Raw genomic sequence first — 23408 nt, 5'->3', positions numbered from 1 at the left:
TAGGATGCGGAGATTCTTCTCTAGCATCTGGTAGGGTTGAAGGTCGATGGTGTTGGACACTCCCGATCGCCCGTAGGGTGTTCACCGCTGCAATCCAGGCACCGGGCTCTCACTCCAGGCGGGCATCGCTCCCGCTCGTGTTGTCTTGCACAGTGTCCGCATCGTGGTGTTTCCTTGCATGACCACGCTAGGTGGCCGAGCCGTTGGCACCGGAAGCACCTCTTCTTCTTGATTTCTCGTCGTTCGACACTGGTAATGAGTTGCCCGCTGACAAGGAACCCTTTCCGAAGCATGTATTCCACCCCCTCTGGGGAATCAAACCAGATTCCCAGTGACGCGAACTTCCCCAGGGCCTTATCCTTCGCTTTCATCCAAGCTAGTTCCTCAATGTGGAAGCTGTGATCCGCTAGGTCGTTATCTGCGATGATTTTCTCCGTCGCCTGGGCGGTCCCTGTCTCAATATCAAATTCCTCGGTGGGAGTCCGGTGCACGACGACCCCGAATCGTGGCTTCACTAGCCTCGTGTTGTTGCCCAGCTTGTGTAGCCACTCTGTGTTGCTACGGGCCATATCGGCTGACTCCGCGTTCTTAAATCGAATGAAATAGCCGGTTTTAGTTGTGCCGATGCCGGCCACTTGGGCGTCTTGGGTCGCGGTGTCGCTCTGCAACGCGGTACGAATATGGCCGTTGGCGGCATCGATGGAGAGATATCGTCCGAACGTGTTTCCATCGTTGTTATCGTTGTCTCGTGGGTCCACAAAGGTCCTCTGGGTGCTGATTCGGACGCAATCCTGGTCTTTCTCGGGTCGTTGGGGGTTCCGCGGGGAGGTGCCGTTGCCGCCCTCCGTTGCGACGGTGGCCCAGGACCTGGTCGCTGTCACCGGTGGGGTGGCCTCGATTTGTGCTCGCAGTGCCTTCACCTCATCGTGCAATTTCTCGTTCTGTTCCTGGAGGACATTCTGGTTGTGTTTGATCTCCTGTAGTTCATCTTGGGTGGCTGCGATGGTCGTTGTTTGTTGGTGGATGATGTCTTTCAGCGTGCTGATCAATTTCCACACCTCCTTGGTGGTGATTCGGCCGGCTGGATCCGTTGGGGCGAAGGCATCTCCACTCCGGGTTCGCTTCCGGTTGTCAATGATGGCTCTGGCTTCGAGGTTTCCCTCAGTGAAGTTGGCGATGGTTTCTTGCGTGTTTGTGGGAGGTGGCTCGGGCCCTCCCGCGGGTGGGTCCGCCATCGGCTAGGGATAAGCTTCCGCTCGGTACACAACACCACAAATTTATATCACAATAATCTTAATCACAACGTCCGCGTCTTGGAGTACCGGTGGCTTCCGCGGGAGTCCCTCTGGGGCTGTACAGCTCGGCAAGCTACAGACGCGCTCCTGTTCCTTTGATACAGAGGCGCTCGAAATCAGTTTCACTACATCATTCTCTTTGGATCTCCTATTCTGAAACGCGCTAGGTCATAACTAGTTTAGCCGGTTTCATTCTCCTGAAATGTAATGTAAGCATAGTCACATGATTCAAGTTTGTAATTTACTAAAAATTATTATATACCTACATTCCTGATTCTCTACCCAAGTGTATGAATGTAATCATGCGATGTGCCGTCCTTCGCCATGACCGAAACATTCCCCCGTCTTAGTAAGTTCATCATGTGTACCACTAGTATCATTTTCATTTTATGCATCCCTACTTATCGGCTTAATGAAATCTCAAGTCCATGAATATTGGCTCAGCTACAGACATGCACTAATTAAGCCTCAGGTTTCAAATTGCTAGGACCTTGCCACATATTCCAAATGTCATCATGTCATATAAAGTTACACCAAATTAGAGCACCCCAGGAATGTGTATAACGCTCTGCCAGAATAATATTGAGTAGAGTAAGTTTAGCGATGTTAATCCAAACGGATATAGAGAACCGACCATTTGCATCACTATCTTTAGATAGAGCGGAGTAAATGCCACGAAATGCTCAAAAGGGAGAGATTTCCGCATCCAAAGGATACAAAGGACCCCATCGGGTTGCGAAGGATACACGCCGGATTTTATACTATGTGTTTTGTACGGCCATCAACAGCTTCTTGGCAAGGTTCATCAAAGGTTCATCACGGGACTTTTCAACTCCTAGGAGCAGAGCGCGCCTACAGCGCTAGTATGGGAATGGTATGTCACGGGACATCAGCGCTAGTAATTTAGCGTCCGCTTTTCAAAAATAAATATTTGGCCACCAGCCTCAGCGAGGACCCAATTTGTTCAATTACACCCGACAACATCGAGCTGAAGGACACGACATTATCTAATGGATAAACTTATTTGTGCACAACCCCTGTTAGAGGCCATATCTCAATATCTTGAATTGAAGGATGTCTTTTCATTGCAGCGACTGAGCAAGTCTTTTAATAGCGCATTTTCCAGCAGTGTCTTCGGCCTAGGAAGTGGGTATTCATGTTTTCGCAGATTTTTGGACGATCCTGAAGCTTTTCGACGAGTGTTGCGATGTGGAGCGGTCGTTACGGGGCCGTTGGTGTTCCAGTACTTCGCCAAACAATATGTGGGCGATGTTGAGGTTGACATTCTGGTTTCTTATGACCAGGACCATACTGTTACACAACACCTTCAACAATATGAAGGATACGAGATGGTCGATGAAGAGTGTTCTCATTTCACGGGGACTTTGAAGGTGGGTTCCGTTCTCTTCTAGCGTGGATGCAGGTTCTAATCTATTAGGTGTCGAGATTCAAAAAAGAGAGAAAGATCGTCCGTATATCGGCTATACGCAAAGTGATGCCTCTTGCCTTCTTTCTGACTCATGAGCGAACAACTGCTTGTTTCAATTTTCTGACAGAGGATTACGGATATTGCTTGTTTCCAATGTCAATGAGGCGGAAGTTGGACTATCGGGTGTATCCTGTCCTGGAAGAGATAGAATATGGCTGGCTTCCTAAACCACAGGATGGATGGACCGTTTATGATAATTTCGCACATGATGGTGTGACGGTATCTGATCATTATGCAATGGTTCCGGTTGATATGGAAATAATAACGGATCGGTGGATAGGGGACCGATTTACCCGGAAAGTCAAGTTGTTCGCTGACAGTCCGGTAGAAATTGTTGAGAAGCGTGAATGCGCCTTTTTCATTAAGTCACATAGTGTTCACCTGGGAAGCAGGAACGAAACAGAACAATGATTAGGGGTTTGAAGTTACCGCTCCTATTGAATCGTCGCAGTCATGCTCTCCGTCTACGCGCTTCACAAATGGGGGACGGAATGAGCAATTGATTTGATTATACTATCTCAAACGTTTACATGCACTTTGAATTTTCCTGTTAGCGGAGCTCTCTTGTCATTTTTACTCTATCCTAGACTAGAACTCCACGAGAGATCAACTATCGTTCTAGAAAGCAACTGGTAATGCCACATTTGTTCCTAATACATACACCAGATGGAGTTGAGCAGTCGAGGGAGGTCATGTACAGTGGGACCCTTCTTCTGGTCTCTTTCTTTTTTGTTTGCGAGAGAACTTTTGCATGAGAATGGCTCTAGACGCATAGCCCATACAACCATAATACGATGGCTATTTTTATGCCATTATTAGTTACCGTACTGAGATACTGCCGAAAGTGTGGGTCAGGGGCAATCTAGCCGCAAAAGGCATAGCGTCATGCAAAACAAAGTCCAGCAAAGAATTAGAGAGAATGTGGAGATGAAACTGATTTCGAACGTGTCTGTATCTAGAATTGGCTGGCGACGACTCTCACCTCCACGTGGTGCCGGCTGGGAACCTGTGAATGCCTTGCCTGGGGTGTATTCGCAGAGCTAAGAAGAGTCACCACTGGCCAGCACTGTCCGCTGGCTACGGCGGGAGCGAGAGCTCAGGGGTCAGGGGCCCTGACCCCACGCACAGGCGACAAGGGAACACTTTGAAAACCACCCGACACACGACTGCGAAACCGATCCTACAATCAGTGGACACTAGGGTCGTGGGATAGGACACCCTTGGGGTGCTCTCGGGCTGCTCTGTTGAAAGGAGGATATCGCTGGGTCTGAGGATACACAAACGACAGAGCCAAAAGCAAAACCACGAACGACACGACACGACCCAGCATCCTTGAATCCACACAGAGAACGACGAGGTACTTTGGTTAGTAGGAGGGACAACACTGTGTTGCTTGGCTGTTCTGGGTACAGAGAGGATACAACTGGGCAAACTCCTGCGAGACATGGTCGGCCTTGTCAGAGAGATCTTGCAAGGTAGCGCGAAATGGATTTGACAATCCGCGGGGCGCAGCATATAATGGAAGCGACGGAAGACTGGGTGGGCGGACTGCAGATACGACACTTTCTATATGGCTCGAGAGGACGGACGCGCCTGTCGGTCTACTGAGAGAATAGGATTTTGAAGATGGCTATCGAGGATGGAGTCTTCAAGGCCGCTATGGAAGTAGGCTTAAGGTGCAAACTGGTATTGACTTGCGGAACTGGTTGTGCCCCGTGAAGGATGCGGATGAGGATCGAAGGGGATGCAAGGGAGAGGGTCTATGTAGGTAGACATGCTGCCACCTCTACAATGTATTATCAAGCGTGCCCAACTTAGTAATACAAATCAATACTTGACACCCGGCAGCTATATGACCGATTATCGTGGAAAGAAGCGAGCGTGCTGGCTCAACTCCGAACCGTCATGGCAAGACTCAATGGATATCTCTTTCGAATCAACGTAGCAGACACAGACCAGTGTGCGTGTGGACAAGCGAGAGAGACCGTGGAGCACTTCCTATTTCGATGTCAAAAATGGACGGCGCACCGGACGGAACTACTACAATGTACCAACACCCACCGAGAAATATATCCTTCTTCCTAGGAGGAAAGTCGCCTTCCGATGGTCAGAAGTGGAAGCCGAAGTTAGAGGCGGTACGGGCCTCAATACGATTCGCCATCGCCACGGGCCGACTTGAGGCCACCTAACCATGCCGACGAACATAAATCACCCCCTTTCGCCGATCTGACCCACCAACCACCTCGTGTTACAGGTGGTAGACGCGCTTCAACTGCCGAAGATTGGATGTTGAACACTTTCAGAAGCGCCTTCAAGCCAGCCTACTAACAAAATTACTAACCCACGAGGATCCGCTGCGATACGGACATCTGAGATGGCATATATTGCAAGGCTTTTTGTATGGGCTCTGAGGAGACACAGTACTATATCTATTATGACATGTATAGTAGATCAGAGATAGTTGCCCTTTCGGCTTAGCCGCCGGGCGTTAATAAATTGTGTGTGTGTGTGTGTGTAACCTCCACTATCTACACTGTGACCCAAACAATACTAGTAGAAGTGCTAGTGACAGAAGCAACAGTAACGATAGTGAGATGGCTATCTTTCGTAGTAGTAGTAGATGGAGTGCTGGTAGATGGAGTGCTGGTAGATGGAGTGCTGGTAGATGGAGTGCTGGTAGATGGAGTGCTGGTAGATGGAGTGCTGGTAGATGGAGTGCTGGTAGATGGAGTGCTGGTAGATGGAGTGCTGGTAGATGGAGTGCTGGTAGATGGAGTGCTGGTAGATGGAGTGCTGGTAGATGGAGTGCTGGTAGATGGAGTGCTGGTAGATGGAGTGCTGGCAGATGGAGTGCTGGCAGATGGAGTGCTGGTAGATGGAGTGCTGGTAGATAGGGTGCTGGCAGATGGATTGCTGGTAGATGGAGTGCTGGTAGATGGAGTGCTGGAAGATGGGGTGCTGGTAGGTAGTTTATAGGTAGATGAGTAGCAGGGCGAGTTTGTTTTATCTAATTCTCCAGTTGTAATACACCAGCTACCTGCCTTTAATCCATCATTGAGTACACAGGACGATTGATTCCCATTTATATTGGAGAATGTGACCAGTCCCGTGCGGTTCACCTGGATCCAAGCAACAGGCGAACCGTCCTCTGTACCGCATACGTCGACTTTGAGCATATTCAATTCATGACGGTTGCCATTGGCAACCTCACTGAGCTCTAGCAATTCGTTAAGAGCGGTCTTAACTTTCAATTTGAGGGTGCCTACTTGAACAATCAATTCCATCGAGACGACCAAATGACGCAGAGTAACCTGTGCAGCCATAATTATCAGTAGACCATATCAGACATTGCCGATTATGATCTATGATCTCAAGGGTTCCAGCTTGGGATGTGCCAGCCTGAATAATGGCTAGAATAGCAATTAAGAAAAAATGCATCTTCGAAAGACCTCAGGAACTATAGGCTAGCTTGACTTGGATGGACGAGATTAAGAGCACACTGCGCGGCTTTAAATATAAATTGTGTGCACCAGAAATTACATTAACACACAAAGCATCGACATAGTTTTCTTGAGGGTGGTCCGGAAAATTTTAACCATGATTTGAAGCCTCAGACGCCAGATAAAAATGCCAGGCGATTCGGCCATTATGTGACTTCTGTTACAACACTTTCCTATTTAAAAGATAGCCTGGTTAGATTAAAGAGGTCCAAAGCTCATGATAATAAATACGACAGTGGTATTCCAGTAGCAAACTCCAAGAGCAGGGCAGAAACTGAGGGATAAATCAGCGCGACAACGGTTTTGAACCCGGCGGAAAGCGAGGGCCTAGAGAGAATTTCCCACTGCCCAGATCGCAACCACCAGGCTTGGCAAGAACTTACGAATTTGGCGGTGCAATACTATCTCTTAACACATAAACAGGAATATATTCTCTTTGATACAGGGAAGATCGAAATCAGTTTCACCAATTGCACACAGAGATTCTTTCTCGAACCCTGTCCCGAAACACGCTATACCCGTTACGGTTACTCTGCCCCTGAACTCCTTTCTTGGCAGTATTATACTGGAGACGCGCGCTGCGCACGCTGTGGCCCTGAAACGATTTATAGGGAAAGGCCGGAAAAAGAAGTGAAGTCATATTTGTGTTGCTCGACTGGTACTTGGAATTAAGTGACATTGACGAATCAGGACGTAGAAAAATCTGACTAATAGCCGTAACATCTTGAAATGAAAAACCATGAATCAGGTGTCGTATTTCGATTGTGCAAGTATATCGGCATATGATGTCTTACGTGGTCGTTGGGAACGCCTCTCCGGAACTGGGGTGGTAGTCCGCGACGAGGCTTTGATTTCTTCGGGCGTGTCTGGCCATGTAATTTGCGCGTCTTCCTCATCGTCCTCACCAGGCGCAATTTATTTGAGTGGGATCCTGGGACTGGTACGTGATAGGAAGGGACTCGGTCTGTGGCCTTGCAGCCGATTTGGTGGGCGTTTGTGGGCCGGCTCTTTGAGACCAACGGTCCACGCGCTTCCGTTTACCAGTAGAGGGAGGAGTAGCGGGCAACTGGTTATTTGGTGTTGGGAGAAAATGTATATCATCCGTAACGACAGCTAACTGGCGATGCTCTTTTGTGAGGCCGAAAACACGACCGGTCAAGAAAACATGGGTGTTCATACTCAAGGGTGGAAAGTTGGCCCAACGCTGACCATTTTTAAAGTAAGCGGTGATGGGAAAGGTGTGATTGGTTCGGGTTGAACTATTGTAAACAGTAGTCTGGAGACGGTAGTGAAGAAGAGTGGGCCCGCCGTTTAGTTGGCCACCGCGCTCAATAACGACACCGAGAAATGTCACTATTGGCTGGGCAGCCTCGGGACAGTGCATGAAATACGATTCGATATCTTCTTCATTCCCCGGATGACTAGATTGCGTAAGCTTGGTACTGTAGCAGATGGGACAAACTGAGCGGTCCAGATTGTGGGCGTGGAGGACGATATGAAATTCCTCGTCATCAGATGAAGTAGTCAGGAATGAACCGGAGGAATAGACGAAAGTGTTTGGTTTGTAAAGGTCGGACTGATTGCCCTCATTGAAAAATCTGACCAAGGTGAGAATTTCATCCTGTTCAACATCGTCTGACTGGATATCTTTCCATGGTAGATTGAGCGAAACACGGAGTTGCAGGGAAAGCCCTTTGCCGGGACGTGTAGGATCCGGTTCGACATGCTCGACAAAGTCCCGAATATGGATAATAGCGGGAAAAGTAGAATTCGAAGGCATAATGTTCTCAGGCGTATATCAGACCTAAAGAGGTGGAGGTGAAGTATGTCTGATCAGTGTGGTTTCTAGCGAAGGCCCGGGAGTGACTGTGTGATGGGAGGAGAAGTGAGTAAGAGAGAAACGTGATTTTGTGTTTAGGGTTATTATGGCGCATAATCCCTGTTGTAGACACGAACACATATATGATATATCCTAGATATATCTCACCGCTGGTTTGGTAAGAATCTTAGTGGATGAATTTAGGATTTAGGTTTTTACAAGCCATCTTTATGTATGTAAGACGTGGAGATGCAACTCGTTATGACTCAACAAGGTTGATAAGAGAATTGGTCTATACTATTAACACGCAGCGAGTTTCGAAAACAGCTTAGACCTCAAGGCAACTCACTATTTGTTTATCGGCGCGTACTCGGAACTGCACTATGATCAACTATACGTAATTAATAAATATATAGTAATAGATAGTTCCTTTAATTCCAGACCGACCGCATCTTTATTATCCAGATCCAACTTCAACCTGCATCCTTGTATGGACAGACCGAAGCTGGGATTAATTAGTGATATGATACATGGCGAATGTAGGGAACAGACCATCAAAGATATCTGGTTACAGCATGCGTACTATCGAAATATCCATATTCAATAGCAGCGCGAATACTAGCGTGAACATTGTTTTGTAATTGACATTGACTCCTCGTTTTTCATACTAAGTAAAGCAACCAACGGCCATCCCCCGCACAACGGCTGTTCGCCAAGCACCCTTGACAAATTGTTGAGCAGTGGTTCACAGCTACATTAGGGGATCTTCCCAGTTGTGTTCAAGTAGAAGATTGGAGTTCGATGATGAGCTTCTCGATGCGTTGACGAATTTCGTGACGGATAGTCCGTACAGCATCTAACCCTTGCCCGGCGGGGTCATTGAGTTGCCAATCGAGGTAGCGTTTGCCAGCGAAGAAGGGGCAGACATCGCCACAGCCCATGGTAATGACCACATCGCTGTCTTGGACTGCATCGGCAGTGAGAATCTTAGGTTTTTGGTTGCTGAGGTCGATGCCCTCTTCGCGCATAGCTTCGACAACGACTGGATTGATGGAGTCGGCTGGGGCCGATCCGGCAGAGCGGACTTCAATGGTGTCACCAGCCAGATGCATGAGATAGCCGGCGGCCATTTGGGAGCGACCAGCGTTGTGAACGCAGACGAACAATACACTAGGCTTAGCCATGATGTGCCTTTGGGATCGATTGTGCGGTCGTTGTGGAACAGCTCGTTGGAAGAGTGACTCGGTTGTTAAAGTAGTCCGCAATTGACTGGTACAGGTGGCAAACGTCTCTTGAGATAATTATAAAACGAGAAAAGCTTCATAAGCGGTGTCTCAATTCCCGTATAAGTAATTGTGCGAGAGACTGAATGGAGGCAGCGCGTGGGGTTTATATAACAAGTAATAGCTTGTAAGAGAGGGAACTCAACAATCCGTTGATCTAGAACATTCTCTATCTAGCAGAAAAAGGCAGTCTTGTGTAATATCTCATTCACTAGCGGCTGTTGCCCCACAGTTTATCAAAGCGTTGATTGAGAATCTGTGATATAGTCACAGTATGTGCAATGTCGCATCCTGCCGACATTGCCGGATTAGAAATCAATACCTGGCCATAGTCTCAGATCCTGAGCACTAAGTGCAATTTAGACTGGCAGCAAGCAGGCCTTATTCTGTTACGTGACGAGAGGACACTGCTATTGAACCCTATTCCAACACGGGCGAAGTTCTGTACCAGCCATAGACATGTCACTCGAACAATATGACTGGTCAAAGTTTGTAAGAAACAAAGAGACTGCATTCTATCCAAAATGCGTGCGGAACATCGAACAAGTCGAGCCTCGAAAAAATCTTACATGCCAATGACAAAGCAAGAGTCGCCAAGAACTTTTGCTGTATGTCACTCCTTTGTGGTGATTGGCTGAGCGAAATAAAGTGTCACTCGTCAAGTTTGATTGGCCACCAAAATGCCCTTTCTGAGTTAATTTGGATTAGTGTCGCCCTTCAAGGCAAGAAATCAAAATCTATATATATTGCAGACGACTCCAGCTAACAGGGGTTTCTGCAAATCACTGGCGTACGTTTTGATTCTCCTTCGAGATATCCATTGAAGACAATACCTTCGCAGATTCCAAACCATCATATCTTATTCGGAGCTGGATATGGCCGCCCCAACAGGTCTGCACCCGACGAAGGAATCGGAATATCATAACTCAATACTGCATAGCCAGCCGCCAACTCCTACTGCTGAGGATGTCGAAAAGCAAGACTCGGAAGAGTCTACAGCCAAGCAATCAGCCTTCAAAGGTCTTGGCTGGTTAGATCGTTTTCTCGCCTTGTGGATCTTCCTTGCCATGGCCGTTGGAATTATCCTAGGCAACTTTGTTGAAAATACGGGTCCTGCTCTCCAAAAAGGGAAATTCGTGGGGGTTTTCCATCCCAATCGGTATGTGCGCGTGAACTGTGAATTTACTAGGCCTTGGCTAACCGGTGCAAGCAATCGGTCTCTTGGTCATGATGTATCCTATTCTTTGCAAAGTACGATACGAATCTTTGCACCATGTATTCCGAGAGCGTGGGGTCTGGATTCAAATTGGGTTCAGCATCTTCATCAATTGGATTATTGCTCCTTTATTGATGGTGAGACTAATCCCACTCCTCATGGTGATATGTACTGATATGATCCAGCTTGCACTAGCATGGGCTTTCCTACCGGACGAGCCAGAACTTCGGGAGGGGTTGATTCTCGTTGGATTAGCCAGATGCATCGCTATGGTAAGTTACCCCTTTCTATGTTTATGTTGTACCGGAATCAGAGACTAATTGATCATTATAATAGGTTCTCATCTGGACCGGTCTCGCTGGCGGTGATAATGAATATTGCGCTATTCTTGTTGCGGTAAATTCACTGCTTCAGATGGTGCTCTTCGCTCCCTTGGCAATCCTCTTCATTAAGGTCATTGGCCACTCGGGCAGTCAAGTTACACTCTCATATTCTACCGCTGCCAAAAGCGTGGCGGTGTTCCTTGGCATTCCATTAGGTGCCGCAATCATTACCCGCATTGTACTTCGAAAGATAACTAGCCCACGTTGGTACGACCAGGTTTTCCTGAAGTGGGCTGGCCCGTGGTCCCTTATTGGGCTTCTTTTTACGATCCTTGTGTTGTTCGCATCTCAGGGCCGCCAGGTGGTTCATCAGATTGTATCAGTCGTTCGAGTTGCCGCTCCGCTCATCGTTTATTTTATCGTCGTCTTCTTCATCACTCTTCTTGTGACTTACAAGCTCGGGTTCGGTTACAAGTTGTCTGCTACTCAAAGTTTCACTGCTGCCAGCAATAATTTTGAGCTTGCTATTGCTGTCGCTGTCGCAACATTTGGTGCCAACAGCAATCAGGCGCTTGCCGCCACTGTCGGGCCGTTGATTGAGGTTCCAGTACTGCTTGGCCTTGTCTATGTTGCCAAATTCATAGCCAAGCGAGCTGGCTGGAAAGACTGAATCGAAAAACAAGAGGAAATTTGCGACTTGGGCAAGGCTATGTTGAAGCGAGGGCCGATCTAGAGGCCTCCGGATAGGCAATGCACTTAATAATAATAGAAACAATCATAACTTAGTGGTCAGAATTTGTCTGGATCAGCATGAACACACGCAATATGACTTCCTGGGTGATAAGCCCGACCTGTTGTCTGGATAACTCCGGTGACAAAGTTAAATTATTGAACATGTTTTGGAGTGTCAATGGATAGCTAGGTGACTTTGAGTTACGAGAATTATGAGACTCCATTTTTTGACGCCTAGATAGCGTACATGCTGAGGCCGACCGTAATCTAGCGGATAATAGGAGTATACCCTTTGAAGATGTACCCTTTGGTAAGTAACAAGAGAGAAGAGGTTAGGTTGGGAAGGGGCGGATGGGAGATCAGGAGACAACCCAAGGCAAATAAACCCCCATCCAATAAAGTTCAGTGAGTGACCACCGGAACCCACTATTCCCCGCAAACATTTGGTGGCGGTCTACACCCTGGCTTAAAACATTGCTTATTAAATAAAATATGGAAAAGCTCCCGCGTCAGCCCAGCCCAGCCGAGTCTTGTCACAACTATAAGCTAACTGGTTACCTCAATATGTCTAAGTTGGTCCCCCGAATAGAAAAGTTATTTTCAAGTCATCTGGATACCAGTCCCTGGAGCGAAATTATGTTTGCCTAAAGCTTCTGTGTCTGTCAAATTCATCTGTGTTCCTCCCCACTTTTTCCCCAGGCCCACATAAGACGCTTGATATCCATCATCCATCGCTCGTCTGGCCTGATTAATGAGATACTATGCGCTTTGGGTGGGTATAATACCTATTTCAAGGTCGAAATTATTCAGCTATTAACAAGAGCACGAAGACCTTTTCCAGTATGGGCCCCTGCTTATCGTTGGGCATTACCACAACCTGCTGCTGTAGACGATTGTTCTTCAGCCAGTAATACCATTACTAAAACGACACCTTCTGTTCCGAACCTGATATTGCCATTCCCGCGCTCTATCTCTTTCCTTATGTCGAAGAACTTTCAGCGCAAAAGCCAAGACGATGCCCACTCACCAAATGGACCTCTAGTGTATCGGTTGTACTCAAAACTGAACATTTCGCAGCTGGGGCAAAGGTGGCATCCCAGATCTGATGTCAAGTTGCTGCCTGCGAAGTACGAATTGACTGAACCGTCCGACTTGGTGGTGCTTATCTCGAGCATTCTCATGCAATTGATTCGGATAAACGATAAAATGCCACTCCAGCAGGGTCAACAAACTAGGTTTCACTCTCGTACTGCACCCCAAATTCCCGTGTTCAATTACCTTCAGCGGTTGGCTACGCATGCTAAACTCCCGTCGGCGATACTTCTCAGCATGGTCTATTATATTGATCGGCTCTGCATGTTATATCCTGCTTTCACGGTTTCCAGTCTGACGATTCATCGATTCCTGATTGTTAGTGCGGCAGTCGCCAGCAAAGGCTTGAGCGATAGCTTTTGGACCAACAAGACATACGCTCAAATAGGCGGAATCAGCACGATGGAGCTGGCAATGCTAGAACTCGACTTTTTGTTCAGGATGGAATGGCAAATTGTTCCACAGCCAGAGGTGCTGACTGACTACTACCGGCATCTCGTCGATCGGTGTGAGAGCTTCAAGATCAATGAACCGAATTCCAACATTAGCACCATGTCAGTGTTGAGATGATCCACCTAGGTGATATAGGCAGAGGAGGAGACAAATGGCCATTCTAAGATCTTTGTCCTTAAATAAGAAAGGGCCACGGCTGGATCACAATACCAGCATCGATGGAGGATTACACTGCGACTGGTTGGCTGCAGCAGTCTTTTGCTTTGGTTAAGGTTACTCATCGTAAGAGATAATGAGATAGAAGACTAAAGTACGACGTTTAAGAAGCATGGTTTCACAGTAAAGGACTATACGGTTCTTCACTCTATCGTCCACTATTCACAACCTGTCTCAAGTCTAAGCTGCGTCAGAATTTCTCTTCGCATTTTTCAATCTCTTCCCCTCTCGTTCGCTGATAATCAGCGCAAAAAAAAAAAAAAAAAAAGAATTGATGTGGGCCCGCATCAAGATTGTATATTCAACAAGTTCCTCCAAACTGATTTGTGATGGTAACATAAGCATGCAGCGACTGAGGATATTAAAGAAGTTAACCGCATTAAACGATTATGATCCACCAAACACCTGGGAAAAGGCGAGCGTTCGGCCTTTTGGATGAACGCTTACAGTGCTTAAAGGAATCCAATCAATGCATCGCTATGGTAAGCTACTCCTTTAGATGCTGTCGGACTAATTATTCATGATAATAGATCTTATTGTCTACCTGACTGAATCTGGCAGATATTCATGGCTATCACCTATCCAATATGTCGAAAATCGACATATTTTTCACCATACAATTTGGTTCCGAATCACATCCAAGTTCGGATCGCACATCACGAAAGTCTGAATGATTTCGTATAGATTCGATAAGACTTGCTGCAGTCACGCACGATGTAAATTGACCTGTATCCTGAACACCGCCAAAGTGCTGTGAATCAGGGACAGTTTCAGCTGTGACGGAACCGAGCTCGACTGCTCGCCCTGCACTTGATTCTTGTCTATTGGAGATATTCATGCTGATCTTTGGGTCGGATCTGGGCGGCGAAGATCTCACCTCAAGGGTTTTAGGCGGATGCGACGTGCTGTTCACCTCTTGAGAAGACAGAGAATGGTGGTGATCCACAGAAGGTTGGCCGTCGGCCGTCGGCCGGTGTAAGTTTGTTGATGGTAGGGAGACAACTGATGGATACTGAGATTGGATAGAGCTCGCTGTTTGTCTTTGAGATTCCAAGTATTCCTCGATTTGTATTTTGGTAACACCATGGATCATCAGCAGGGATCGGAGAGAAGCATTTTCTGCCGCAACTTTTCTTCCTGCTTTTTGAACATCCTGTGTCGCTGCTACGCCAAGCCTTTGGAATGACCTTAATTGTTGCTCAAGTTGCTGGATGTACTCCTTGCGCCGTGTGCGAGAACGCCGTTGATTTTCGCGGATTCGAGCGGATGATGCGTCACACTTCTTCATATTTACGGATTTCCTTTCCCTTCACCCTTGTTCTTGGAATGGGGATGAGAGTAATGAACGCACGTATTTGGGGAGTGTAGTTGAACTCGTAGAGTAGTCTGAACATACGACCAAGCAGAAACGGAACCCAGTGGCGATATTTAGTCATTTCTTCTAATGTCCAGTTGGGTGGGGCAAAGACATATTATCTGTATCCAATCATTTTTTGCTAGTGACATACACCCTTCCGGGATAATTTTTACTATAGTTACAACTAAGCGCGTGTAGTCATCAATTTTAACAGTCATTGTTTTTTTGTTACCTTTGCCATCTACCTTCACGAGTATAACCTATGCTATCTTACTTTATACAAAGAGCGCCCTCGACATTTAGGACGGCAACCTCATCATTTCTGCTGCACCCCAAATATTCAGCAAGGATGTCTTCCGCTCTTCCTCAAAAAGTGACTGCGAACACCCGCCAAATCGATGTCTCATATCGAACTCTAGCATTACGTCCAAGTGAAGATAGCCGAGATATCCGCCAGAAGTATCGGCCATTCATTCTTAGCGACGATGCAACTGAAGACTGGGTCAATAACTTAGACTTGGCTACTGCAATGGACATGGCTGAACTTGACCTGCAGCTTACAAACAAGAGGCTGAGGGTTCTGGTACTTTATGGCAGTCTTCGGAGAAGGTCATATTCGCGGCTAGTGGCACTGGAAGCTTGCCGTATCTTTTTCCGGCTCGGCTGTGATGTGCGTATCTTTGATCCTGAAGGTCTTCCGGTGAAGAACGACAGCGATACCGATCATCCGAAAGTACAGGAGCCCCGAGAGCTTAGTGTGTGGAGTGATGGGCATGTCGGGGTCTCGCCTGAGCAACACGGAAACTTAGTGAGTGACCTTTCGCGACAGTTCTAATACTCAGTGCAGTAATTACTGACTCGTTCTATCCCCAGACCGCTGTATTCAAGAACCAGATCGACTGGATTCCTTTGACGACAGGAAGTGTCCGTCCTACCCAAGGCCGAACGCTAGCCATTGCCCAAGTGTGCGGTGGATCCCAATCGTTTAATGCCGTTAACTCTTTGCGTATCCTGGGTCGGTGGATGCGCATGTTTACCATTCCAAATCAGTCCTCGATCCCCAGGGCATATACGCAATTTCCGGATGAAGGTCAACCAGAAGATCAACGACTCATGCCTAGTGGCAACCGAGATCGTCTCGTGGATTGCATGGAGGAATTCGTCAAATACACGATTCTGATGCGGCCTCATATCGGTCTTTTCGGTGATCGCTTTAGCGAACGGGAGGAGAAGAAAGCAAAGGAGGAAAAGATGAATGCTGCTGCAGCCAGATAAGAGATATAGAGCATTATAGACAATGCCTGAGAGACAATATCTTATAAAACGATTATTCAGCATAGTGAAGTAGAGTTGGCCCGTCGTTTAGGTGACCACCCCGCTCAAGAACGACGCCGAGGAAAGTAACTATTGGCTGAGCAGCTCCGGGACAGTGCATAAAGTATGAGGCTGTATCTTCCTGATTACCAGGGTGACTAGACTATATAAGCATGTTCCTGAAATAGAGAAGGCAAACCTACCGATCCAAATTGTGAGCGTGAAGAACAATATGAAACCCTTCATCCTCAGACGAGGTTGTAGGAAAAGAACCTGACGAATAGACAAAAGCATTTGGTTGATAAAGATCAGGCCGGTTGCCCTCATTAAAGAACCTGATGGGGCGGGGATTTCATTCTGTTCAACATCGTCTGAATGAATATCCTGACTTGGTATATTAAGTGAAACACGTAGTTGTATGGAAAGCCCTTTACCGGGGCGTGTTGGATCCGGTTCAACATTCCCGATGAAATCGAGGACTTGAAGAATGGCGGGAAAGGATTTATTTGATGGCATATCGAAAGTAGATATATACAGAATAGTGTGGGCTTCAAATACCTAGGGGGATAAAAAGAAACGAAGTGAAGGGATAAAGTAGACATAGCTGTGGTGAAGCATATCAGGCGCAGATACGAGCGAAAATGTGATGAGCCCAAACTTCCTGACCGCTTCTTCGAGAGGATGATTACGATATATAGGACACGACTCTACTCATACAAATGCATGTAAGACGTGGAAAAAGATGATTGGATATTTGGCCACTTAGTTTTAAGAATTTGTCTGCCACGTACCAAGAGTCTGCTCTTGAAGCGTTTGCAATCTTCGCATTTCTTCAAGTAATTGAGGGTCAGGTCTGTGCTCAAGGTCGCTCATACTAATCGATTGCAGAAGATGAAGGCCATGCAGCGAACGTAGGCGTGACAGCTGCACGTATGTGGAGCAGTATTTTCGATGGGATTCTTGCCGCCGACTTTTGGTATCGTCTTTCAGATCCAGAATGACAGAGTCGAGGGTTGCGCCTTAGATTTTATAGTCAGTGAGACAAAATGCCGGACAGATAGGGATTTGTTTCCGTCGGACTGAATATCCTTTCACAGTAATAGACATCTCGAGTGGAAAGATAGGTAAAATACCACTATCAAGCGATTGGAAGAGATTCGATTGAGTGCGGGCTGGTTTGAAAAGAAGACAGACTGGAGGCTTGGTACAAAAGATGTACAAGTCGTCGAGTTTCAAAAATTCCCCTAATTATACGTAGTTCGGTTCAGAACGACGGCGGAAGATATATATTAAGCAGTAACTCACCTTGTGGGTCAATCGCAATGCCCATGGCTTGGCCAGTTGCACCATTGACCAAGCCTGCCGGTGTGCAAATGTTTGTTAACACCATTGTCGGCATAGAAAGCGTGTACAGGATGAGTCCTGGGAAGGGGACTTTTGCGCCTTGCTCGGGTAGACCCAGTAGGTCGTCAGCACGAAGCTGAAGGGAAGTTGGGCCGGAAGATCTTGTTCGGGTGTGGAGAGCCGGAAAAACAAAAATGTTCTGATGTCTGGCACGGGCGAAGCGCTCGATCTGGAGACGATTAATGACGTGCCGAAGAGAGTTCAACTTGACAATGACCGTTGCAGGTTGTAAATGTGGGTCAGTGAGAGAAGTGATCGCCTTTGAATTTAACGTTGACAGGTCATCGGATGTCAGTGTGCCGGATCGAGCCCGACCGAGTAAATTCTGATATGGTATGTCCTCTGCCTGGCGCATTTTTTTCATGAAGGATGATGACTTGTTGGAATTGATTCCAGATAAGTTTTCCGTCTTGTTCCGTATCATTTCGTGGAAGTTTCCATAAGGCCTGTCCTTGGACTGGAGGAAATTGATGAAAGTCGCCCATGAGGATCACTACAGGTAACCCCCCAAAAAGATGCGGAGACGATCTATCCAGAGACCGAGCGATCTTGCAGTGTGTGTTGATAATACTCAATGCGGAGAGGTCTATCATACTCACCTCGTCTATGATCATGACGGTCTTCCGAGACCATAGGCTGCGAACTCTAGGAGCAACTCCACCCCGTCTGTAGCGGTTGAGAGAAATCCCAAGGGACGTATGGTACGTGCTTCCTCCGATGACATCGGCAGCAGCTCCTGTAGGTGCCATTAGGATAACCTCGTCCTTGCGGTGGATCAGGTCCATCACGGCGACAATCGCTTTAATGATCTGGCTCTTGCCCACTCCGCCTTCACCTCCCACGTAGAGGAGAGTTTGCTGCCGCATGGAAGAGTCATACGGGTGGTTGACACAAGCCAGGAGGTTAGAGATGACTCTTTCCACGACAAGACGTTGTTTCTCATTCAGTGGAATAATATCGCGCACCAGCGACGTTAATGAGGCACCCGTGGGATTCTGACCGATTTCGGAACGACGGTGTTGCAAGTCAAGTGATAGGTCTGGTTCGGTCAAAATGGGAACCAAAACGTCGTCAGCCATTCCAAGATTGAAATCGTCAAGATCTGAAGCAGTAGTGGTGGGCATTCCAGGTTGTGTGTCTTGGTTTACGGCTTTGGTAATATTCTGAAGACGGGTTTTCCATTCTTGCAGGGTAAACAGAGGGAAGAATTGGAGCCCAGTGGACTCGTAAAGTGTGCTGTTTGAAATCGGAATTGGTCCAAAGTTATCAAATTGAAGGGGCGAAGAGGGCAAACTTGTCGAGGTGAGAGTGGGAATACGTCGCTGGGCATCATTTGCTTCGTTCGACCAGCCCCGACCTATTGCGAAAAAAGCCGCCAAAAGTGTTTCTTTGCTTATAGAGTCGTCCACGTGTTGCGAGAAACGTATGGATTCGTTTTCAGAATCGGATATAGGATAGGGCGGACTGGTTAAGTCTTGGTCAACCGACGATGTATTCTGCGCCGAGCGATCCCGCAGGATAGCATCTGCCTGGCAATCGGTCTTTGATTTCCGTAAAAGTTCGATGTTCTGCGCAAAAGTGCGAACATATGATGAAAGTGTTGGCTCGATAGACATCCAGATGTGATGAAGGTCGACTGTTGTGGCAGAGCCAGTACGTGTTTGATGAAAAAGTGATTGCAAGTTCTGCCAAGGAATGAAGAGTCCCAGGAGAATCTCGGCTAGATCATTCTGAATTGCAGTGGTTGTAGGGTGTCCACCTGGCATGGAATCCTCCGAGGACTGGAACTCTGTCAGCTCGCCTTGAAGGGTCACAGTGGCTGTCTGGGAAGCAGATCGAGCCAGCCTCTGCAAATGTGTGCGGTGCCTTGGATGCGTCTCATGAAATGGAATGTCTTCTGTCGTTGCATCCTGGAGTCTCTTAGTGCGGACTATCATGCAGTACTCGAAGATGCACAGGGACGATAAGGGGTCACCCCGCCATTTATAATTATCAAATATGTTTGCCGGAGCGTTCGTGCTTTGGTCAAAATTACACGGTTCCTCTCCAATTGTTTCTGACGGCACAGCATTCTGAAGGCGTTCCGGATGGATCATAGAACGAACATATCGTCTCAGCCACCAGAGATTCAAACGGGTGAAGTTGTAGTTCAGTGTATAATACGATGGAAGTTGGAGTAATGTGCTCGCTACTTGCACTCCACTAATTTCTCGGTCTTGTGACAAGCTGTTGAAACAGCGGAGAGCGAATTTGTCCATTCCTCTCTCGCGAAGGCGTATATCAGCTGTGTTTGGCGCAGATGTGGAGTTTGCGCGATCAATGGCTTGTTTTAATAACGCAGCCTTCGTCACCATCTGAGCAGGCGAAACATCGTCTTTGGTCGCATAATTTGTGATGTAGTAAAGGAGCGACAGTGATTTCGACACAGTTGGAATCCAAGAGATGTCGTGGTTTGAGCGGATACAGCTGGCGATGGAAGGGTTCCATGGATTAACCCAAGCATGGTTACGTGCAAGGTGCACGATGCCGTATTCGTCTAGTTTAGACACTTCTAAAAGATCTCTTGGCATGCCAAAGCGGCAAGAGTCGTGGCCTGCTCCTGGCCGCCGGTACTTGAAACAAGTCGCTGTGTGGCGCTTGGAATGCAGTTGCCTGGTCCGAGCAATAGCGTTGCTGTCAAGGAAAAGTTTATTGACAAATTCGCTGTCTGACTCTCGGGCGGTCGGTGAAGGCGGCGTGCTTGAGACAGTTTGTCCGGGGCTGCTATCTGGCCCGTGTAAGCTGTGCATGATGACTGACTCTAAGAATTTGATCATCCGATCTGCGAAATGGCTATCTGCAAGGATACGGTCTCGCAGTTGGTTGAAACCAAGATTTCCCCGCTTCCACACCAAAGTGTGAAGATGTAGCATGCCTCTGCCATTACTCTCTACAACACCGAAATAATTAGACACGTCCCCAAGAATCCCCATGTCAGCAGGCTTGCTACCAAGTAGACCGTCAAGGACTGCCTTGCATGTGCAATGGAAGAATCTCGCGACAGCCACAGGGTCAGACGTTGCTGTCTCACACCTAATTGCCGAAGACAGACTGGTAGAGCTATCAGATGGGCACTGCAGTCCAGCAAGAACAAAAACAAGGGGATTTTGAAGATCAGACGGGTTGATTGTCAGCCAGAATGCAGGCATTCCTTCGCGTACCAGCAGACCTCGAATCTCGGCGCGCATCTGCAGTTTTTGGAAGAAGGACCCAGGTACTTGAACCCCGATGGCAGTTATATTTTTGAGTAGTCGTCGAACAAGCACATCTGTAGATACTTGGTTTGCAGCGAGTTCTTCAGCGACCTTCCGTAGGCGATCACTGCTCAACGAGTTAAGATCCCGTGTCACAGAGGCCCACTGAGATCGCTTGATGAGCAATGAATTACCAAGACACGAATTGCGCAGCTGGATAACATCATATAGCAAATACATGAAAGTCCTGTGCAGGGAAAATCTGGACCAGTCAGCTAGAAAGCTATGCGGCCAGGGAGATAGCCAAACCTTCGGCTATGATGGCGTAGTGCCCAATTCGCGAAAGCAGCGAGCGACACAGGAACATCCCGGTCGTCTAGATGACCCCCTATGCCCGTGGGAAAAAGTGTAGGGAAAGCAGATGTGAAATAGTGATGGTCCTGCCATTGATTAAGGAGCAACGCCTGCCCTCGAACGCCATATTCAATCGCAGGAGGACATCGATGGGTATCGTATGATAGGCCAGTCTGGTCCATGTGAACAGCGGGAGCAAATCGCGGCTGCACGTCCGGTGATGAATCGCCAATCAGAGTGTTCATCGTGTTAAGCAGGCGCATGTCAGGGTTCTGGCGCTCCCCGTTCACATCAACGGTAACGGAAGCAGTGACTGGAAGAGAGTTTCCGGTTAAGTGATCTGAGCCGTCCTCTGCGGCTTGCCAGTCATTTTCATAATTGCCTTCTTGTAAGTTGACGCTATAGCCGACTCGCTCGTTGTGGTCCGTTTCATCCAAACTTATAACTTGCTGCTGTAAATCAGATGGTATGAATTCGTTAGGCCAGTTGTAAATGGTGGAATGTGCAACTGTGACGTCTCCGTAGAGAGGATTGTGCTGGATAAGATATTGGAGAGCGGCGAGGACCTTGGACTTGCGCACAATCAGAAAAGGGCGAAGATCGTCATCGGTTGGAGCACGATTTCCGAGCCAAAAGACTTTTATGAGCTCCGTGAACTGTAAATCAGGACTGGGTAGTATTTGAAGGAGGGGTTTTGGATCTTGTGGTATGATTATAAAATGGCCACGTAGCGCATGGTAGTTTGCTGGCGACATTCGGCCCCCGGGCCGCAGCTTCACGATCACCCCAACGGGGTGAGATCTGGCAATGAGATACTCTTCAGTGAGGGTAAGGTCTTTGAGGGAGTCAGGGTAGTGCTGGCACAGAGTAACATTGACCTTATTCTCGGCGGAGAACTTTGGAACAGAACCGCGTAGGAGTGCGGCATGGCATCCTGAGCACAGGTTCCAAAAGCCATCAATGTAACCACAGCGATCGAGGAATCCTTCCAATGGCCTTAGTAAAGAATCCTCATCTAGAACTTGACGTGTGTCAGTAGTAGGGATAAGCGTGCCGCACGAAGAACAAGGAATGTCTCGGCTGGCGAGAGCCATTCCCTTCTCAAATCGAGCTACGGACAAGCGAATATGTGAGGGGGCTATCTCGGGGGAAACAAGCTCGAGGCAGCTACGCGAGAGCCATGTTCCTGGAGCAGGAATTTTACTGCTCGGTTAATGACGAAAGACGTATCTTCAGTCTCTACTGCATCTGAGGCAGGAGTCAGAGGTGGCAGAGCCTGAGGGCGAGATCTCCGACGCCTTCGTTGCGGGGGATTTGTAGGCGTATTTGGTTGCTCAAACGAGTTCATAGTTGGATCGAAAGACGTTCCATGAGAGAGGCGAAAATTGACGGGGCGCTGCACAACATTTGTCCTTCTAGACCTACAGTTGAAGCAGCGCATGACGCCAGGTCGAGCGGGGAACGGAATCCTACAGTCATAACAAGGAGAATAAGATGAATCCAAAGACAAAACAGCTTCACAACGCGCGCAGCGAACACCTGACGAGCTTGCAAGAATTGGAACATGGCAACGCAAGCAGGGGCGTGTTTCAAGCACAGGAGACAGAAAGGAAAGCCGACAAGCAGGACATCTCGGTGGTTGAATGGTTGCAGATAGACGAACTTGGCGCCCACAGTCATAGCAAGGCCGATTAGATAACATTTTGGAACAAGGAGACAAAAGCAACAAGAGGGGCAAATACAGGAGAGAACATACTGACTGGAAATCGTGGTGGTAATAAACAGCACAACGTTGCAATAAAATGAAGGACAAGGTGCAGAAGACGAAGCAATCATACCTGCTCAACGTGCATAAGTATGCGGAGAAAACCCTAGAACCCTAAAGCCAAGACCATCTAATCCGAAAAAAGCGACAATAATGCAGGTACCAGTGGGCAGGAAGAGCGAATAAGCGACGTGCGTGGCAGAACAGTCCATACGTAGTTAAGCCACCTCTTTTTGCAACGTCTCGCGCACACGTACATCCGTGTTGACTATTCCCTTTCTCTCACTTCGTTCGTTTCAGGGCATTACACTCGTAAAAAACGGTATAAGATTAGCCTGTGTATTCAACTCGTAAGGTCTTTATGGGTCCTAGAATTTTGATCTAACAAACAAGCCACACAGACGGATGCCTGCTCATTTGGGAATGTGGTGAGACAAAGAGCAGCCAGGCTAAATTTGAACATCACCCTTCGTACGTGCAGATTTCTAATTAAGCACGAGTGGTCACACCTGAATGGCGCCTTTCCTAGCCCCCTCGAAGCATCAGATTATGCATGACATCAC

The 23408-nt window shown here is 47.7% G+C and overlaps 9 protein-coding genes across 9 annotated transcripts; 3 read left to right on the top strand and 6 right to left on the bottom strand.

The window, feature by feature from the left end:
- Positions 1-20: 20 nt before the first annotated feature.
- Positions 21-1235, bottom strand: N7487_004347 (zinc knuckle domain protein; the record flags this gene model as incomplete). Its single annotated transcript, XM_056872094.1, has 1 exon — positions 21-1235. One exon carries the CDS (start codon positions 1233-1235, stop codon positions 21-23), a length of 1215 nt encoding a protein of 404 aa, XP_056729814.1.
- A 4077-nt stretch (positions 1236-5312) lies between these two features.
- Positions 5313-6222, bottom strand: N7487_004346 (uncharacterized protein; the record flags this gene model as incomplete). The annotated part of the gene is made up of 2 exons (XM_056872093.1): positions 5313-6001; positions 6051-6222. 2 exons carry the CDS (start codon positions 6220-6222, stop codon positions 5313-5315), a joined length of 861 nt encoding a protein of 286 aa, XP_056729813.1.
- A 963-nt stretch (positions 6223-7185) lies between these two features.
- N7487_004345 (uncharacterized protein) lies at positions 7186-8064 on the bottom strand (the record flags this gene model as incomplete). Its single annotated transcript, XM_056872092.1, has 1 exon — positions 7186-8064. One exon carries the CDS (start codon positions 8062-8064, stop codon positions 7186-7188), a length of 879 nt encoding a protein of 292 aa, XP_056729812.1.
- An 818-nt stretch (positions 8065-8882) lies between these two features.
- Positions 8883-9287, bottom strand: N7487_004344 (arsenate reductase ArsC; the record flags this gene model as incomplete). Its single annotated transcript, XM_056872091.1, has 1 exon — positions 8883-9287. The coding sequence occupies one exon, from the start codon at positions 9285-9287 to the stop codon at positions 8883-8885; it is 405 nt and encodes a 134-aa protein (XP_056729811.1).
- Positions 9288-10261: 974 nt separating this feature from the next.
- N7487_004343 (arsenic resistance protein) lies at positions 10262-11595 on the top strand (the record flags this gene model as incomplete). The annotated part of the gene is made up of 4 exons (XM_056872090.1): positions 10262-10562; positions 10597-10739; positions 10788-10874; positions 10939-11595. The coding sequence occupies 4 exons, from the start codon at positions 10262-10264 to the stop codon at positions 11593-11595; spliced, it is 1188 nt and encodes a 395-aa protein (XP_056729810.1).
- Positions 11596-12638: 1043 nt separating this feature from the next.
- Positions 12639-13319, top strand: N7487_004342 (uncharacterized protein; the record flags this gene model as incomplete). The annotated part of the gene is made up of 1 exon (XM_056872089.1): positions 12639-13319. The coding sequence occupies one exon, from the start codon at positions 12639-12641 to the stop codon at positions 13317-13319; it is 681 nt and encodes a 226-aa protein (XP_056729809.1).
- A 673-nt stretch (positions 13320-13992) lies between these two features.
- N7487_004341 (bZIP transcription factor) lies at positions 13993-14706 on the bottom strand (the record flags this gene model as incomplete). Its single annotated transcript, XM_056872088.1, has 1 exon — positions 13993-14706. The coding sequence occupies one exon, from the start codon at positions 14704-14706 to the stop codon at positions 13993-13995; it is 714 nt and encodes a 237-aa protein (XP_056729808.1).
- A 331-nt stretch (positions 14707-15037) lies between these two features.
- N7487_004340 (uncharacterized protein) lies at positions 15038-16050 on the top strand (the record flags this gene model as incomplete). The annotated part of the gene is made up of 2 exons (XM_056872087.1): positions 15038-15583; positions 15649-16050. The coding sequence occupies 2 exons, from the start codon at positions 15038-15040 to the stop codon at positions 16048-16050; spliced, it is 948 nt and encodes a 315-aa protein (XP_056729807.1).
- An 807-nt stretch (positions 16051-16857) lies between these two features.
- On the bottom strand, positions 16858-22760 carry N7487_004339 (uncharacterized protein; the record flags this gene model as incomplete). Its single annotated transcript, XM_056872086.1, has 7 exons — positions 16858-17108; positions 17395-17950; positions 18093-20988; positions 21036-22101; positions 22140-22191; positions 22252-22476; positions 22506-22760. The coding sequence occupies 7 exons, from the start codon at positions 22758-22760 to the stop codon at positions 16858-16860; spliced, it is 5301 nt and encodes a 1766-aa protein (XP_056729806.1).
- Positions 22761-23408: the final 648 nt, after the last annotated feature.

The sequence above is a fragment of the Penicillium crustosum genome (genome assembly GCF_028827405.1).
Source record: "Penicillium crustosum strain IBT 35664 chromosome Unknown utg000002l_segment0_segment0, whole genome shotgun sequence".
NCBI lineage: Eukaryota > Fungi > Ascomycota > Eurotiomycetes > Eurotiales > Aspergillaceae > Penicillium > Penicillium crustosum.
Note: the sequence above shows the minus strand (reverse complement) of the source record. Positions and strands in the feature narration are given on the sequence as shown.